This window comes from Gouania willdenowi, chromosome 11 (assembly GCF_900634775.1).
Source record: "Gouania willdenowi chromosome 11, fGouWil2.1, whole genome shotgun sequence".
NCBI classification, from domain to species: domain Eukaryota; kingdom Metazoa; phylum Chordata; class Actinopteri; order Blenniiformes; family Gobiesocidae; genus Gouania; species Gouania willdenowi.
This window is the reverse complement of record NC_041054.1, coordinates 7,562,550-7,579,392: the sequence shown is the minus strand read 5'-3', so window position 1 is coordinate 7,579,392 and position 16,843 is coordinate 7,562,550. Positions and strand designations below refer to the sequence as shown.

Here is a 16,843-nt window from a genome sequence, read left to right as displayed (position 1 = left end):
GCATTAATCTGAAGCTTCTTTTCTCTGGAGGGCCTGGACCTTTGAACACCTCATGGATTCATTATTATCTTTATGTGCAGGGGGAATAAGCCAAGCCATCACTTTCTGGAAAAATCTCACCTTATAGTTTCAGTTAATCATAATGATGCATAATATTACCTGCATGTTATCGAGATCTGCCGATATTGGCTTTAAAGCTAAGCATCAGACATTGGCCATACATACCGCAAGTATATTTAATCCATTTCATTATTTTGTAAATAGGTGGAATGAAACAGTATTTAGCGCTTCCTGAACAGATTATTGTAGTTTTTTTCATTATGTGGGACCAAGATTAACCCTTGTATTTTCAGTTCAAGTTCTAAGATATATTATATACCATTTTAACCAGAAACAAACCTTCTAAAACCCTATATTTTTAGTGCTTGTATTAGATTATTTTCCACTCTCACTCAAGTAATGCCACCTGTAGTGCCATTGTGTACAGTACCCCCATTTGAAAAACACCGATGCCCGTGGAGGTGCACCACCATCTTGTGTGTGAGGAAAAGACTGCAAGAGTGCTTGTAAATTAATGGAGGTAAGCAGCACTAAATCTAATATATATATTTGCTTAATTAAACAAGTATCTTATTTTGTCATTGATAAATATGACACAAATTTCCTCTATCTATAAAGCAAGGAACCGTCAGTTTGTGTGTGGGTTCCACAAATATCTCCACACATCAGGATCGGACTGACCTGAGAGTTTCATCATGGCTGCTGCTTGGTTCAAGGATGTGAATGTCGGATTTGTTTGGACCACAATCATAAAAAATTCACAAAATTGTCAACGGGTGGTCATAGTAACTCAGGAAAAGTTGAAAGCTGTGTGAGTGCACAAAGGGCTTTTAAAAATGACTAAAGTGGGTCTAATATCCCATCACGTGCGTACCAGAGCCAATCACTGAAGCCCACCCCACGCCCAGTGTTGCCAACTTGGCAACTTTCTCACTGAATCTGGCATTTTTTCAGATCATCTTGGCGACTGTTTTTGTCAAAAGCTACTAGATACACATCTAGCTACTTTTACTGGTGTTATTTGAGACTTTTCTGATGCTTTTGAGACTCTGACGTGATGTGTAAGGACGTATCGCTCTGCAGATTTTACTGTCCTCAACAAACAGCGGGTGCTGCCGTGAGCCCCTCCCCCGTTCCAAAGCACTCTCAGCAGCAGTCAGAGGAGACCCTGACCCACACGAGGTTAGAAAGTAAACCAAAATTAAGAAAACTAAACCACTCCCTCCAAAAAAAACAAAAAAAAAAAACTATAAAACAGAAATCTGACTCTGAAAGTGTCGCTTTTGGGTCACTTTACCAGTCCCAAACATGGATAAAGGAGGACGTTTTAGCTATCAATACCACCCCACATAAGTATTTTGATTAAATTTGATATTCTAATATTTAACAATACAGGACAAAATTGATTCATGTAATGCGAGTACAAAGCGTCAGTCATTAATTAATTAGATAAACAGGTATTTTACCTGCTTTCTGTGAAGCATCTTGCTAGAACACGTGTTATGAATAACAAACGTTAGCAAACATTCCTATAGCCAAAACAACATTTTATTTAGAGAGACAGGGCTGGAGGGTGGAGTTACAGCAACAACCCGTCTTTAGACTCCAACAATGGAAGTCCCTTTGCTCTCAGGTCGGCCTTCAGGTCTCGGTTCAGATCCGACCGCTGGGTTTGCCGCCGCGCTGACAGAGGGCGGGAAACGCTGACATCAACCGGTCCATCCTCTCCTCTCCAGTTCACCTCTGGGAGGAACAGCTAGTGCTGCTTCCTCCTGAATGAGCAGCCTGGCAGAGAACAGAGACCATCAGTCAGCGCACGGATCCAACAACGTTCACACAGAAAAACAGGACACCCAAGGATATTTGTTCTCAGCCTTCGAAAGGGGGGAGCCAATGTTTTAGCTCAACCCTTCTGCAAACTGAGGTTCATCTGGCACTGGAATGAGATTGGAAGACCACGATAAAGGAAGTCCAATCACTTAGCAGTGCGGTCCTAACTAGTCTTTAGATTTTATATGAAATAAAACACTTATTTTATTTGTTACTCTGATTTAACTTCCTGATTATAAAACCAACTAATGACCCTGACGTCATACACAGCCTAAAGTGTCAAATTAATCCATGAATAGATATATTCTAGCACTGAGGAAATTTAAAGTTACATCTAATTTTAAGTGTGAAGCTGTAATTTCACTAAATCTACAGTTGTCTGCAAGATCAAATGGTAAAAGATATTTAATCTAAAATATTAAAGTCTACTTTAAGAACTTTAAATTTGAAATAATGCTTAAATTAATAAATTGTATCTTCATGATACCATTCTCACATGTTACAAAGTGGTAAATAACCAATGAATTATCTCCTTTAATACCTAAAGTCTTACTTTAAAAAATAATAAAATGGTTAAGAAAAATCTAAACTAAAAAAAAAATTTCAGTATTCACTTTTATCATAAACAGTCCTAGTTCACATGTGTCAAACTCATGGCTCGTGGGCCAGATTGGGCTTTTTGGAGCATCCAATTCGACCCGCAGGAGAAAGTAAAAATGAGAAATCATGAATCATTGTGTAAATTAAACTCAACATTTGCAGGTGTTGACAGGTTTCCTGGCACTTACATCATATGACTGCAGTCATTTTTAATGATAAACTGTTGAAAAAGACGAAAAACTCTTACAAAACCCTTAAATATTGAATACATTCTTACATATTTATCAATCTAATATAAATTATTCACAAAATCTAGGAAATTTAAAGCGAAAATCCTGTTGGGAGTGAAATCTGCCACTTATAGCTTGGATATTGTCAGTTTCCTACATTTTTTTGTATTTTATGTCTACGTAGAAGTGTAAACTAGAGCAAAATAATGTTTAAATTACTCATTTTCCCACATAAAACCAGTGGCCCTCTTGAGATCAAACTGCTCCATATTTGGCTGCTGAACTAGAATGGGTTGGACACCCCTGGCCTAGTTCATTAAAGTGAAATAACTTTGAATGCATACATTTCTCTGCTTCAAGTTGATAGCAGATAATCCTTGTTAAACAAAACTGAGTGAACAAATCCACTCAAACATAAACCAACACAAATCTCAATGATGTTTCCTCATCTGGATACTGACCCTCTGTGAGACGTGCTTTGCCTCCAGTGGGCTGACACAAGACCGTCGAACAGCCGACGCACAGCACCACCGTCTGGGCGTGGCTGAACACCGTTGTGATCTTGTAGCATCCTGATGGAGAAAGAAAAAAAGAAAAAAAAAGACCATTAAACCCTGTAGTATTTCCTCCTTTAAAAAAAACTAATGACCAGATAAAACCTAATTAAAATGTGTACCTGGACATTTAACATCCATGAAGTAAGAGTTGGGACTCTGAACAAGGCGCTTCTTCTTGTGCCTCCTCTTTTCCTCCTCAGGGGGCGGGTGCAACAAGTCTTTTGCGAGCTACCACGACCAAACAAAAAAACAAACATTAAAGGCAGATATTGGAATTTGTCAATTTCTTAATAAATGGGACTGAGCTTGCAAAAAACCGGGACAAATCGACTGGGACACAACTCTGAAAATCGGGACATCATTTCACTTAAAAATGCTATCGATAACAAGTTATTATAGTAGCACTTGCAAAATAAACCTATTATAAAGCTCAAAAGTCTTCCACGCGTTTGCAACTCGATGGCATTGACAATATTACTTGTCGCTTCCTCTCATGCTAGGTTTTTCTTTATTATTTCTATTCAAAACCATTTTGTTTGCTTAAAATGTAGATTTATTATGACTGAAGGCTACTTTAAATTTGGTTCAACAGTTGCCATAATACATTTCATCCAAAAGGAAGAAAATGTGATCTTTCTTCACTACAAATAAAAGCATATGCAAATAGTTTCTTTTGATAATCTGTCGTTTACTTTGGTAAAATTAATGTTCCGGTTCTTTAGATTAAAAAAACCGGTCACCTTATGTTAAATAAAATGGGATCTAAACAAAACTAACTAAGACTAATGAACGGATAAAGCAAGCGTGTATTTTAAGTTAAATGTTTTTTATACTTTGCGCTTAAATAAAGATTGGCCTGATTAGTTCACGTACATCTGCGTCAGGCTCGTTTTCTGGCCTACATTAGATAACGCAAACTGCGCATTTTCTTTAATCGCAGCTATTACAACTCAATATCGCTTCAATATCAACTAAATCCACCCATAAACACAGTCCAACATCCTCCCATACGTGTCATTTGTCGACTTGTATTTGTGCTGCTGAACCGTATCCATGTTTGCAGTGTGCGCGCAGCCATCTTGTGTCACAATGCGCTCGCAGTGCGCCCAAATGTGCGCAGCTTTTAGCTAAAAAGTGATATTTAATGCGTAGTGAAAATCCCGAAATCTGCTCAGGAGGAACCGGTAATGTTTCATGAAGATATTGAGGTGTGTATCGACGGTTTAGCGGCCCTTTATACAGCACATAAAGCGTGTTTGTACAGGCTGAGGATACTCACTGGCATGTTGGCGAGGAAAAAGCCGACGCCGAAAAGGAGGCATAACCGGAAACGAGGGGCTGATATTGCTGGGGCCCTTTGAGCACGAAGCGGATATGACGTTGAAATAAACCGGTGGCCATATTAGTGAGGTCAAACACTCAAACAAAACCAAAACAACATAACTACTTTCGTGTCTGACAAAAGAAAACATTTTGCGAAAGAATATATTGTTTTTAAGAGATCTCAACGATTCATTATTGTCGGATATGGTTTTAGAATTGATACATTAACATTTACATGTTATTTATTTATTTTTTATTATAATTTTTTTGATGGAACCCCCGGGTTTTGGGGGTTTTGTTTTGTTTTGTTTTTTACATTTAGAAGATTGAGAATATTTTTTGATTTATTTCAATGATATTTTAGTAATGATATGTGACCCAGAACAGTAATGTGCACGTGAACTCCAATTAATAAACACATGATTGACTGATAGAGGTAAGGCAAATATATTTGTATGGCCCATTTCATACACAAGGCAGTTCAATGTGATTTACATGATTAAAAAGTGCAACAGAAAACATTTAACAGTTTTTAAAAAATCGATAAGAACATTAAAATCAGCAGTAAAAACATTTAAAATAAGCAGCATAAACTTTAAATCAACAATAATTTGATTAATAAGCTTCCTCTCAATAATATGCAGAAGAGAAAAAGAGTGCTTCAGCTCTGCTGGCAGTTTGCTCCACTTCTTTGCAGCATAACAACTAAAAGCAGCATCACCATGTTTACTGTGAACTCTGGGCTCCACTATCTGACCTGTGTCCATAGATCTGAGAGACCTGCTGAGTTCATACCTGACTAAAATCTCACTCTATGGATTTTAGGTTGCTTTTGTTGTTGTTTTTTTTTTTTTTTAACTTATTTTGTTAGTTTCTAAATTTTAATTTGATTTTTTTTTTTTTTTTTTTTTTTTTTTATTTATTTTTTGATTATTAGCAGTTTTTAAAATGTATATTTTTTGTTATATAATTTGTATTTTTAAAACACATTTTCCTAATATATTAGGAACTATACATTACTCCTACCATTAGTAGTAGTAGTAGTAAACGTTACTTTATTGGGATAAAAATAAATAAATAAATAAGGCAACCAATTATTTGCGCATGCTAAATTGGTATTCATCAAACACTTTTGATACAACCAAATGCAATGCTAATCCTTCATGTGATAATAGCAGATACACTATTTCCAACAAACACACATACATAGGACACAATGCAAATGTACATACTAACATTTTATTGTTGTAAACAAGCAACTGTTTGTCTGTTCCCACAGAATATGTAAATATATAACATTGTTTTTATTTTTCATTTCACACAGTAGAAGTGCGTATCGGTTTCCAGAGCTCTATGCCTCCTTCCCTTCATCTGCTGTCTGTTCATTGGGACTGTCCGAGGTGGACTTGGCCATCAGTTGGACAATCTTCTCATAGGACTCGCACTGCTCCGGGAAGAGATTCCTCTGGAACAGAATGTTCACACTTCATTGTTTATTCATGAAAAACTTGTTTATGAACACAAATACAGTATTAGGAGAATAAAAATGGCAGCGAGAGGAAAGATGAACAATGTGAATTATAGCTTTGAGTTTGTTTGGATAGATTTAAGTTAAGGAGCAAGGTTTAAAAAGTTGTAGCTGGAGTTCCTCGACGGTGAAACACACCTCGAGACCGAGACACGTCAGACTGCTTCCTTCACTCTTCTTCTCAAGGGATTCCAGAAAAAGTGGCAGCGGCTTCTCTGTAATTTTATTTCCTGTAGAAAAACAGACTCGAAAGCATTATTATCAAAAGTAATTTATTCATAATACTTCATTACATCAACAACCTCATGAATAGAATAGAATAGAATCCTTGTATTGTCAGTGCACAAGTACAATAAAACTGCACATGCCCCTCTTAACAACATTCAAGTCCACTTCAAAAATTCAAGCCAAAACAGACACAGTTATCATAAAAACAATACAAGTCACAATAAAAGTCTGTCGGAATAAAAAGCTCATCAGTATAAAAGTGCATGGGTATAGAGCATTAGAAAAGAGAACAATTTAAAAATAGACAGTATTTATTTTCCATAAACTAGTTGTGATGCTGGTGTCTATGGTGTGTTCATTAAGTGTCATTTTTAGTTATTTGTCCCTCCATCACACGTGTCAAACTCAAGGCCCGTGGGCCAAATCCGGCCCTTTAGAGCAGTAGTTCCCAATTTTTTTATAGTTCCGTAGCCCTTCAGACCTGAAGCCATGTAAACCCTACCGCTGCACATGTCGTGTTTTTCAACTGAAGGGTTGTGACCCCCATGTGGGGTTGCCTAGAATTCAAATGAGGTCCCCTGAAATGTCTAGTATTTTATAATAATAATAAAAAAATACTGATTACAAATGAATTTTTAAAATGTTTTAATTATTATTGTTTATTAAATTATAACACCACACACAAAACAAACATTATCAAAAGCTAATTCTGGAAAGAAAAAAAAAGACTCTGGAAACGCCAAAAAATGTGTGATATTAAAATGGGGTCACAACCTTAAAAAAGGTTGTGAACCACTGATGTAATGTCACATGCCCTACAGTAAAATCAGTCTCTGGATGTGACCTTTTCTGTTGAGGAATAATGATTTATTAAAAATGTAGCTCTCTTCATATTTGTGCTTTTTTGTTGAGATTGCTTTTCTGTCACCATGTCGTACCTGTCTTACATCGGCTAATGTGTAATTTGTGATAATGCATGGAGGCTCCTGACTGCTTATATTCCAGTTCACAATTACATTTTTTTATTCATGTATCCCCTATGACAATTTGCATACCCCTGGGGTACCAGTACCCCACTTTAGGAACCTAGCCTTGAGAGTATTCAAATCGGCCTCCAGAAGAAATCAAAAATGAAGAGAAGAAATATTATATACAGTAAGTACTTATTTAACAACATATTAAGTAGAAACCCCATTCTGAACCGAATAAAGTGGTAAAATAACCAGCATTCAATGCTGTTGTTTTGCATTTAATCTGGTTGGTCGGCTATGATGTGATGCATTTGATTGTTGTCTGGTTATTTCTTGTTTTTGTAATTTCACAATGTCCATTGATCATTTTAAAACAAAAAATAATAATTTACTCAGTAACAGTTAGGTATAGAAATGTAACGAATTAATTTACATCTTTTAAAACGTACTAAAATATAAGTTAATTTACTGATTTAGAAATATACCGAAAAAAGAACAAGTACCCATAAAAGCAACTCATTTACACTAACGCGAGTACTTGTAATCCATTATTTTCACCTCTGTCAGTGCCTTACACACTTTTATATGTAGAAGTGCAAACTAAGGTAAAATAATATGCAAATTGCACTTTTTTCCGATCTGAAATCTTGTGATCAAACTGACCCGATTTGGCCCCTGAATGAAAATTCTGCTCTATCAGAATAAAAAACAAAGCTGTCTGACCTGAAAGGTTGAGATAGGTGAGTGTTGTGTTTCCTGGCATTAGAAGCTTCCCCTGCATAGGATACACAGACGGTTCCAGTAGAGGATGCACTATTTCCAAAGCCTCCATCTGACAGAAAATGGACAAAAAGGTCAAACCAGTCTTAATCAAGAGCATTTTGGCTCCGCAATGCTTTCAATTAATTAATGAGCACTGATCAGGGATGGACTGGTAATCTGGCATACATGGCATCGTCCCGGTGGGCTGTCAGCCCGAAGTGGGCCCTTTTTTTTTATGAGCAAGTTGAGGCAGACACAATAACAGGTGGCCAAAAACGGTTTAAAAGTGGCAAAAACGTGGCAAGAAAAGAGTGAAAAGTGACTAAAATGGACCAAAAGCAGTAAAGAGTGACCAAAAATGGGCAAATAAAGAAGAACTAGGTGGTATGTAATAGTAAAGGGTCGCTTAAATGGGTCAAACGTGGCAAACAATAGTGAAAAAGGGCAAAAATATGGAACAAAAAGAGGCATGATGTAGGGGAAAAAAGAAACAAGTGATATTTATTGGGCAAAACTTTGCTTATTTGGATGAAAAGTGACCCAAAATTATTAAAGAAAGAATAAAAAAAATGAATAAAAACAAAAAAAATTAATGAAAAATATAGAAAAAGGGATATTTATTGGTAAAAGGTGCTAAAGTCTGAAAAAAGTGTCAGAAGTTTTTGAAAAGGGTCAACAATGGGACAAAGGAAACAAGTGCAAAGGGGTTAAAAGTTTTCCCATTTTAAAGTTTTCCGGGAAAATAATAATTAAAATTGAAGACATGTTGAGCATTACTGACTTAATAGTGGCTTCTACATGGTGTCCTCTGATAATGTACTGGACTGGTCTGGACAGAAAATGCCAGCCCTGCCACTCATCACATGATCTAATATGTTTCAGATACCTCTGGTGTGCTCGGCTGTTTCTCTTCACTTTGTGGCACCCCACCTTTACTGGGAGGTGTTTTTTTTCCAGTGGACGCTGATAATGGAGATGAAAAGTTGCTATTACAGCTTCACCAACCATCAACAGTGTTTGACTAGGACCGAAGGTTTTTTTTTTTACCTTTCATGCGGGACTTCTGCTTTTCTTTTTTGGCCGCTCGTTTCTCGTCTTTCTGGGACGTTTTCTGTAATTCACCAAGAACAATTCAAATAATAAGAGTAGAACGTTTTCACGTAAGGCAACACAGCAGATTCACCTGGTGACCCACCTTCTTATTGGAGGTGCTTTTGCTGACACTTGAGGTGCTGCTAGTCATTGAGGCAAGCTGGTCAACGGGTGAGGGCTCGGGGTCCACTTTGTGCATCGACTACAAAGACAGAGCAGATTTGATCTGGTTTCAGTGCACAGGTCAAAGGCTGTGTTTGAAATCGCATACTAACGTACTACTCACACTAAGTCTGACGTCAAAATATGTATGTAGTGCTCCAATTCGATAGTATGGGAAGTACGCGAGAAATACCCAGATATATACTACATTTTTTAAGTATGCACTCAACTGCCCCATGATGCATTGCGAGCGGAACACAAAATCGTCCTGGTACCGGCTTCAAGCTAAAAGTCAAACATCCCATTTTCAAAACAAAAGCATCTCTTCTTGTCTTCCATTAGTTTTTTAACTCTTTTGTAAATAGGGCTCTTGTTTTGAAGTTAACTGGATGTTTAGTCAGTAGCACAATAATGGGTCTCCGAAAACCTCTAAAATGTCGGCATGAAATGTGTTTTTGTGAGTTTTATGGATCAAATGAGCACATGTTGATATTCTACTTGGTCATTTTCTCGCTTAAGATGTTTTCAGAACTTTCAAAGGTGGAGAATCAACGGAGATATTTAGCCTCAGTGTGCTTCAGGTTTTTGTTGTTGTAGGTTCAAAATGCATCTTGGGAAACTTTGAAGTATACTTGGGAGAAGTCCATCCTAATCACTCTAAGTGAGCATCGCGTTAGTTCAGGCAGGCACGGAAGTCAAGCTAGCCAACCCCATCAGCCAACAACAGCCATCTCCTAATTCAGTTCATCATCCAGCTGATCATGTTCCAGGCTTCCCATTGGTTAGAGTTCATCACAGCGCTGTATGTAAACCACTGCAAACACGTCTACTTCCACACGTTTCATACGCAAACGCCTCGCAACCAACCCCCACCCCAGCTCCTCCTCTTTTGTCTAATTAAACATTGTCTTCTGTTCCAGGGGGTCCTCCTGACCGCTCTCTCTGCTTATGCCTTTACATGTAGCTCATGGAAGAGCAAGGGGGAGCTCCCTTTGCTTTGGACTTCCACGCATCTTCTGGACTGGCAGAGCGGTCCCAGGACAAAGCCTTACCGCAGAATCTAAAGTGACCTTGACTGAAATAGTACATCGTAGACAGCATGTACTCATTGAGTGTGTAGTGTGTAGAATGTTCACATGCGAAATTGAACACAGTCAAAGTGATGATTAAAACACTTTGATGAACCAGAGGGAGGTTGTTCTGATGTTATCACTTACAGACAGAGCTATCTCAAAGAGCAGCCTCCTCCTCTCTACCGCCTCCTTATGTGTCAGAGTCAATTCAGAAAATATCTACAAAAACAAGTGGTGAGAATCACAGCTTGGGTCTTTTCTATTGTTCAATGTCACTGACAGATCATGTTTAAAACATTTAAAACAGTAGTTTGAAAGATGCATGTCAGTAAAGGTTGAAGGCAATACTAAATAAGTATGTACCGCAGCAAGTTGAGCAGCTCCTGTGTCTCCAATCCCATTGTAGGACAAGGAGAGAAATTTCAAAGTACGATTCAGGCGAAGGCCCTGAAATACAAAGAGTTTTACTAACGTCAGCGTTCAGGAGGAAACACAGTGAACCTGTTCAGGGCTTATGTAGTTTAGTTTACCTGTGCGATATGTGCAGCACCTGCATCACCTATTGAGTTGAAGGCAAGGTTAAGTGACAAGAGATTCTTATTGGCCGATCGTGGTGTTGACAGAGCTGATCCAATCACACGACAGTCTTCATCTCCGATGCGGTTATTTCGTAGGGACAGGTGGGTGAGACTTGACCAAAGAAATACAGCAGAAATCAGGCATGCATATCCATATGTAAATATCCATATACAAAAGACTTCAAATGAAAGTTTTAGAGCACTTATTGTAACCATAATACCATGAGAGGTTCTTAACCGTGCATTGTAAATACAAAATATATTTTTTTACACGTTTCCAAGATGTGTTTTCGTGATTATTGCTGCTATTTTTTTCAGCATTCAGCATAATGACCAATCTTTCCATTAATAATGGAAAGAACAAAACATTTTATGTGTTTTTGTTGTTGTTGTCTTTATGTTTTCTTTATTTTGCCATCATTTTTGTATACATTTGTGTATAGTGTTGTGTGTTTTTGGAGATATTTTTGAATGTTTTCTCCCTCTTTTGTGTGTTTTTAGAGTCATTTTTGTACAATTTTGTTTATGTTTGTACATTTTCCTGTTATTTTTGTGTAAAAATGTTTGTCATTTTGTGTACCGGTATTTATTGTATTGTTTATTGTGTATTGTATTGTTTCGTGTATTTATTTGTCTTTTTGTTGATGTTATGTGTATTTATTTGTCTTTTTGTGTCTTTTTGTTGATGTTTTATATATTTTCTACTTATTTTAGTGTATAATTGTTGTAATTTTGTGTACCGGTAGTTGTTGTATTGTTTATTGTGTATTATTGATTTTTATTTTGTGTCTTTTTGTGTGTTTTTGTTGATGTTTTGTGTATTTATTTGTCTTTTTGTGTTGTTTTTTTTGTTGATGTTTTGTGTATTTTCTACTTATTCTAGTCAATAATTGTTGTAATTTTGTGTACCGGTATTTTTTGTATCGTTTAGTGTGTATTTTCTATTTTTATTTTGTGTATGTATTTGTTTTTTTGCGTCATTTTTTTTAGTGTTTTGTATAGTTTTCAGTTATTTTAGTGTATAATTGCTGTCTTTTTGTGAGTGCGTGGGTTTTTTTTTTTTTTTTTCCTGTAAAATTGTATGTTATTTAGAGTATTGGTGTGTATTTCTGCTGTTTTGTGTATTTTTGTTGATGTTTTGTATATTTTCTACTTATTTTAGTGTATAATTGCTGTCCTTTTGTGTATTTCTCTGTAAATGTGTATGTTATTTGGATTATTTGTGTGTATTTCTGCTGTTTTGTGTATTTTTGTGTCCTTTTGCGTGTCCTTGCGGTCATTTTATGCGTTTGATATGGGGGGGGGGGGGCATACAAAATTAGGGCCCCCTGTTGCCCATGTCTGGTTTACTGAGTGCTTTTCATGAGATTGAGAGTAAAGAGTACACAAGCTTAAAATCTGTATTTTAGAACAATGAGAGGAAATGTTAAACCATGTGTGTTACTCACACACTGATGTCTGACAGAAGACCATAGTTCTTCTGCTCAGGAAAAATGTCGCCTTCTAAAGTCACAGCTCTAAAATGATACAAAGCAAAGGAAATGGAGCAGCAGGATACCTCACACAGCCATCAATCAGGGTTGGGCTCAATTACATTTTACAATTACGTCTTGAATTATTCATGTTCAGTTATATAACTTAATTACGATTACAGCAAACATTAAAAATACGATTATTATTTTTCCAATGACCCTGCCATCAATACACCAGAAACATGATTCTCTCCAGTGCAACTACACCTATAATGTGTGATGATGCTCACCTAAGGCTGGTGCACAGAGGTAGCGTGTCCTTGAGCGTGATTATCATTTCATCTGTTAGTCCTGTCTGCCAGAATCTGCAGCGACGTGGACAAGATTATAGAGAAAAACAAGGAACAAAGCTGTGATGATTGTGCAGCGTGAACTCACTGAATGCACCGCAGGTGTTTCATAGAGAGGAACATCTTCTGCAGCACACGAAACATCCTTTTGTTCACTCTCCAGCCTTCAGAAAGATTGTTGATATGTATAATATGATCAGTTCAACGTAAAAAATAAAAATTAAAAAAAAATAAAACAGTGAGTGTTTTTACTCTCCCTCCTATCATTATTGGGGTCAATTTGACCCCATTCAATGTTTATCATTCAACAAATAACAGTTAACTGTTATTGACTTAAATATGCTACAAAAAAGAAGATAAAAATCAATAAATGTGTTCATGAGAGAAAAGTGTGTGTGTGTGTGTGTGTGTGTGTGTGTGTGTGTGTGTGTGTGTGTGTGTGTGTGTGTGTGTGTGTGTGTGTGTGTGTGTGTGTGTGTGTGTGCACCCAAATTAGAAAAGATTTGGATGAAAACGATTCAAGAAAAATTAATTCTAATTCAATAGTTTGGCCCGATGGTGGCGCTAGAGATCAGGTCAATGGGTTATATGCATATATTTAACCAATAAACAAAGTGTCTGACACTTGGTCAACAATTTTCTGAAAATCCTTTTCTGGAGGCAAATATTGTTGGGGTCAAATTGACCCCATTGGTAATATTTGAGAATATTAGGAGGGTTCATTTAATAATAAAGTAAGGACACATGAAAGCCGTCAGATGCTTTGATGCTTTCATTATGTGAACTGGCAAGGATACATCAAAGCATATCACCTCTGAGGAAGACTGACAGCTGACAGCCAAAACATGTCAAGAGATAGAAATTCTTAAAAAAAAAAAAAAACCTTGTCTGAATAAATGAAACCTTAACATATATTATTATATTACAACTTTTTTTCCTTGAAATTTCTACTTTAATCTCAACATTTCAACTTTGTTTATTAAAATTGGTCCTAATCTGTTTCCGTATAAAATGTCACTTTAACGTGCATTTATCTCGTAGTCACTCAACAGCTGCTGGATATATTAAATAGTACCTGAAATTACAGGTGTCCCGATCCGATATTGATATCGGATATTGGTCCAATATCAGCCAGAAAACGAATATCGGATTTTATCAGACTGCATCTAAAATCTCCGATATATATTATATTATATTTATTCAATTGTGGAATACTGTATATATTATGTTGAAGGTTAAAATGTATGTAACCAATTGGTTAATAATAATAAATAAATAAATAGGTCAGTTTTTTCTCATACCTGCTGTTACTGACTATTGTTCTCTGTTTGAGTGACATCACTTGATCAAGACTTTTCTAACATTCCACACTACAAAATAAGTCATAAAAGTATGATTTGTGCTGATATTGTATCGATTCGATAGTGCTATCGGCCAATACTCAAGGCTGCAATATCGGTATCGTATCGGAAGTGGAAAAAGTTGTATGGGGACATCCCTACTTGAAATATTAATGTTTTTTGCTCATGAATCCAATTACTGGATAAATGAAAAAAAGTAGGATGATTTATTGATATTGGAAACTATGATAATAACTAAACTATTGATCTTGTGTTGCTGTTTTTTTTTTTTTTTACCAAAAATCTTCAGGAACTTGACGTTGAGAGAATTTTCCTGCTCCAATTCCACTTCAACACATGGCTTAAAGGAATAGCTGTCGTTTTCCCGGACTGTGTTTTCTTCTGAGGGCGAGAATCATAGTAAAAAGTGATGAAAACACTGCATTTATTCATTTTCGACCAATCTTTTTACTATTTTACACTTCTTTTTTTTTTAATTTAACCTGTAGTCTCTTCCTCAGGTAGGGTGGAGGACGCTGGGGACCTGATGCGGATCGATGGGGGATCACGTATGTTCAAAAGATCACAAAGGGCCGGAAAATCAACCTCCACATTTCCTGTACATTGATAGTCATCTGCAGGGTTTTAACAATAGAGTTTAGAAGATAAAATGATCATGAACGTCCAGAAATCCAAAGTGAGAACAACTTAAAGATGATGGAACTCACCAAAGGTCAAAGGTGGAAGAGGTGGCAGTGTTTCATCCACAGTCGAATCTGCAGAACTAAAGTGTTTTAACTACTTTTGCAATTATTCTTATTTTCTACACTTTACATATTTTGAAATACAATTCTAATTGTTGCATTAAACAAATTGAAACCCAGGTTAATAATGTAAATTAGCAAAATCCCCTCCAACCTCTTATAAACGTTCATTTCAGACCTGTTTTATTTTGCTAACCTGTTTCCTTTGACATCTCTGGGTCGATTTTTCCTCTGTCTTTGTTTTGTTTCCTTCTTGACATTGTTGCTCCTGGAAGCTATAGATTCAATCAGAATGGGAAGGAAATCCACTTGACTTAACGCGGAAGTCAATGAAACAAAGGAAACATCAGTCCCTCGTGGCAGTCACTCCTGTTGCCATGACTACCGTCAACAAGGAGCTGTTGCGCAAAGCTGCGTTCAAATGTGCATCACAATTAAAGCATATTATTGTTAGGTCTGAAATATATATTTTATCAGTGGAAGTCATGCTAAAGATTCATAAATGAAGGCAAGACTTGCCATGTAAAAAAAAAAAAAAGTGGCAAAATGTGTACGTTACACTGAGCCAAACAGCAGTGCTTTTGTTAAAATAACGAATTATTTATTATAATTATCACAATAATACCCCCCTTAATGAGTAGGGTAGTGATTGATACATTTATAATGTTTATTAATGGCTTCAAGAATGCTGAAAATATGTTTTACATGGTATATTTGTATTATTTTTGTAAATATCATATTTGTATATAATTTGTATATTATTAGTAGTAGTATTATCTATCCTATTTTCTTACTACTATAATGTGTGTGTATCTGCATCCTATTTTAACAGTCTTTTACTTAATTATATATTAATTATACTTTGTCTTTGTTAACGTTTTCATTCTTTTATTTGTGATTTTTTTTTTTTCTTTTTCCTGTGGCTGTAACATAAGCAAATTCCCCCCTGGATTTAATAAAGGAATTCTCAAACTCAGCACGCGACCCCGAAAAATAAAGGTGTCAAAGACTGGGGACCCCAATGCACCCCCACATTTATTTATTTATCTGAATCATATCCACTGTTATCCATGACGTTTATTATTATTCAGGCCATAGTATATAGTCAACTTTACAGAAGAGGATTAGGGCCACATGAGATATTTTTTTTTTTGTTATTCTGACTTTACTGTCAGAATTCTGAGATTAAAGTCAGAATGAAGTGAGGATTATGGGTAAACTCCCTGTAAGAACCCGACTTCGTAAATCCTTGTTTAAATCAGAAATAAAATGGGTTAAAAGTGACCAAAAATGGTGGATAAGGTGGTGAAATGGGATTTAATAAAACAGAAATTGGTTAAAAGTTGCTAATTAAAGTGGCCAAAAAAAAAAAAAAAAAAAAAAGATGGAAAAAGTGGTAAAAAGGGTTCAACAAATAGTTTAAACTGGCAAATAACGGGTATGACAAGTCGTGAATTTGGTTAAATTGGCAAGAATAAGCATGGGATATGGTGAAAAGTGACATCGGGTCAAAATATGTATAATAGGTGGAAAAGTTGTGGGAAAGGTTTATAAGTGCCAAAATTGTCTTGAAAGTGTAAAAAAATGTGCAGAAAGACATTGAAATTTGATGGAGAACTGGCAGAAATGGGAGTAAGGAATAAAAAATGCATTAAAATCAGCAAAAACATATGGCAAAAAAGTGATGAAAATAAGTTATAATATGGCAAGTTTGGTGTAGTTGCAGAAAAAGGGTGAAAATAGGCAAAATTTGGTTAAAATTGTTGTTTTTTTTTAAAGGATCTGGCGACGCCCTCCCAGGTCCTACACATGTATTATAGAATTTTAATCAACAACAATTTACATATTGTGAAAACATGTTTAAAAGTTAATGTTAAAAATTAAAAAAGTTCAACCTGGGGTGTTTTGCATTTTAATGAGTTA

General features: G+C 36.0%; 2 protein-coding genes and 1 non-coding gene across 5 annotated transcripts; all 3 read right to left on the bottom strand.

Moving 5' to 3' along the window:
* Nucleotides 1-1,586: 1,586 nt before the first annotated feature.
* Nucleotides 1,587-4,664, bottom strand: rps27.1 (ribosomal protein S27, isoform 1; the record flags this gene model as incomplete). Its single annotated transcript, XM_028461897.1, has 4 exons — nucleotides 1,587-1,845; nucleotides 3,182-3,292; nucleotides 3,397-3,505; nucleotides 4,557-4,664. Coding segments are annotated over 4 exons (357 nt in total), but the record flags the coding sequence as incomplete, so codon positions are not given.
* On the bottom strand, nucleotides 1,922-2,051 carry LOC114472721 (small nucleolar RNA SNORA35). Its single transcript, XR_003675192.1, has one exon. It is a non-coding gene; the product is annotated as a small nucleolar RNA SNORA35 (small nucleolar RNA).
* A 1,219-nt stretch (nucleotides 4,665-5,883) lies between the features above and the next one.
* On the bottom strand, nucleotides 5,884-15,271 carry lrrc71 (leucine rich repeat containing 71). 3 transcript variants are annotated; one of them, XM_028461612.1, is made up of 16 exons: nucleotides 15,117-15,271; nucleotides 14,885-14,932; nucleotides 14,660-14,791; nucleotides 14,454-14,558; nucleotides 12,905-12,980; nucleotides 12,757-12,831; nucleotides 12,443-12,511; nucleotides 10,947-11,106; nucleotides 10,780-10,863; nucleotides 10,561-10,635; nucleotides 9,285-9,383; nucleotides 9,137-9,200; nucleotides 8,976-9,052; nucleotides 8,051-8,159; nucleotides 6,267-6,358; nucleotides 5,884-6,065 (listed from the first exon to the last, which is right to left on the bottom strand). In XM_028461612.1, exons 1-16 carry the CDS (start codon nucleotides 15,178-15,180, stop codon nucleotides 5,952-5,954), a joined length of 1,443 nt encoding a protein of 480 aa, XP_028317413.1. In that variant the 5' UTR covers nucleotides 15,181-15,271; the 3' UTR covers nucleotides 5,884-5,951. The 3 variants fall into 3 exon arrangements, with proteins under 3 accessions (XP_028317413.1, XP_028317415.1, XP_028317414.1); XM_028461614.1 differs by lacking the exon at nucleotides 10,561-10,635; XM_028461613.1 differs by lacking the exon at nucleotides 14,885-14,932 and having other exon boundaries at nucleotides 14,660-14,773.
* Between the last annotated feature and the right edge of the window lie 1,572 nt (nucleotides 15,272-16,843).

Coding starts and splice junctions, on each gene's coding strand:
- lrrc71 (XM_028461612.1), bottom strand. CDS start 15,180: ATGTCAAGAAGGAAACAAAACAAAGACAGAGGAAAAATCGACCCAGAG. Junction 10,864..10,946: donor GTGCTGCACATATCGCACAG/GTAAACTAAACT, acceptor TTTGTATTTCAG/GGCCTTCGCCTGAATCGTAC. Junction 9,384..10,560: donor TCTTTGAGATAGCTCTGTCT/GTAAGTGATAAC, acceptor CTGTCTTTGTAG/TCGATGCACAAAGTGGACCC.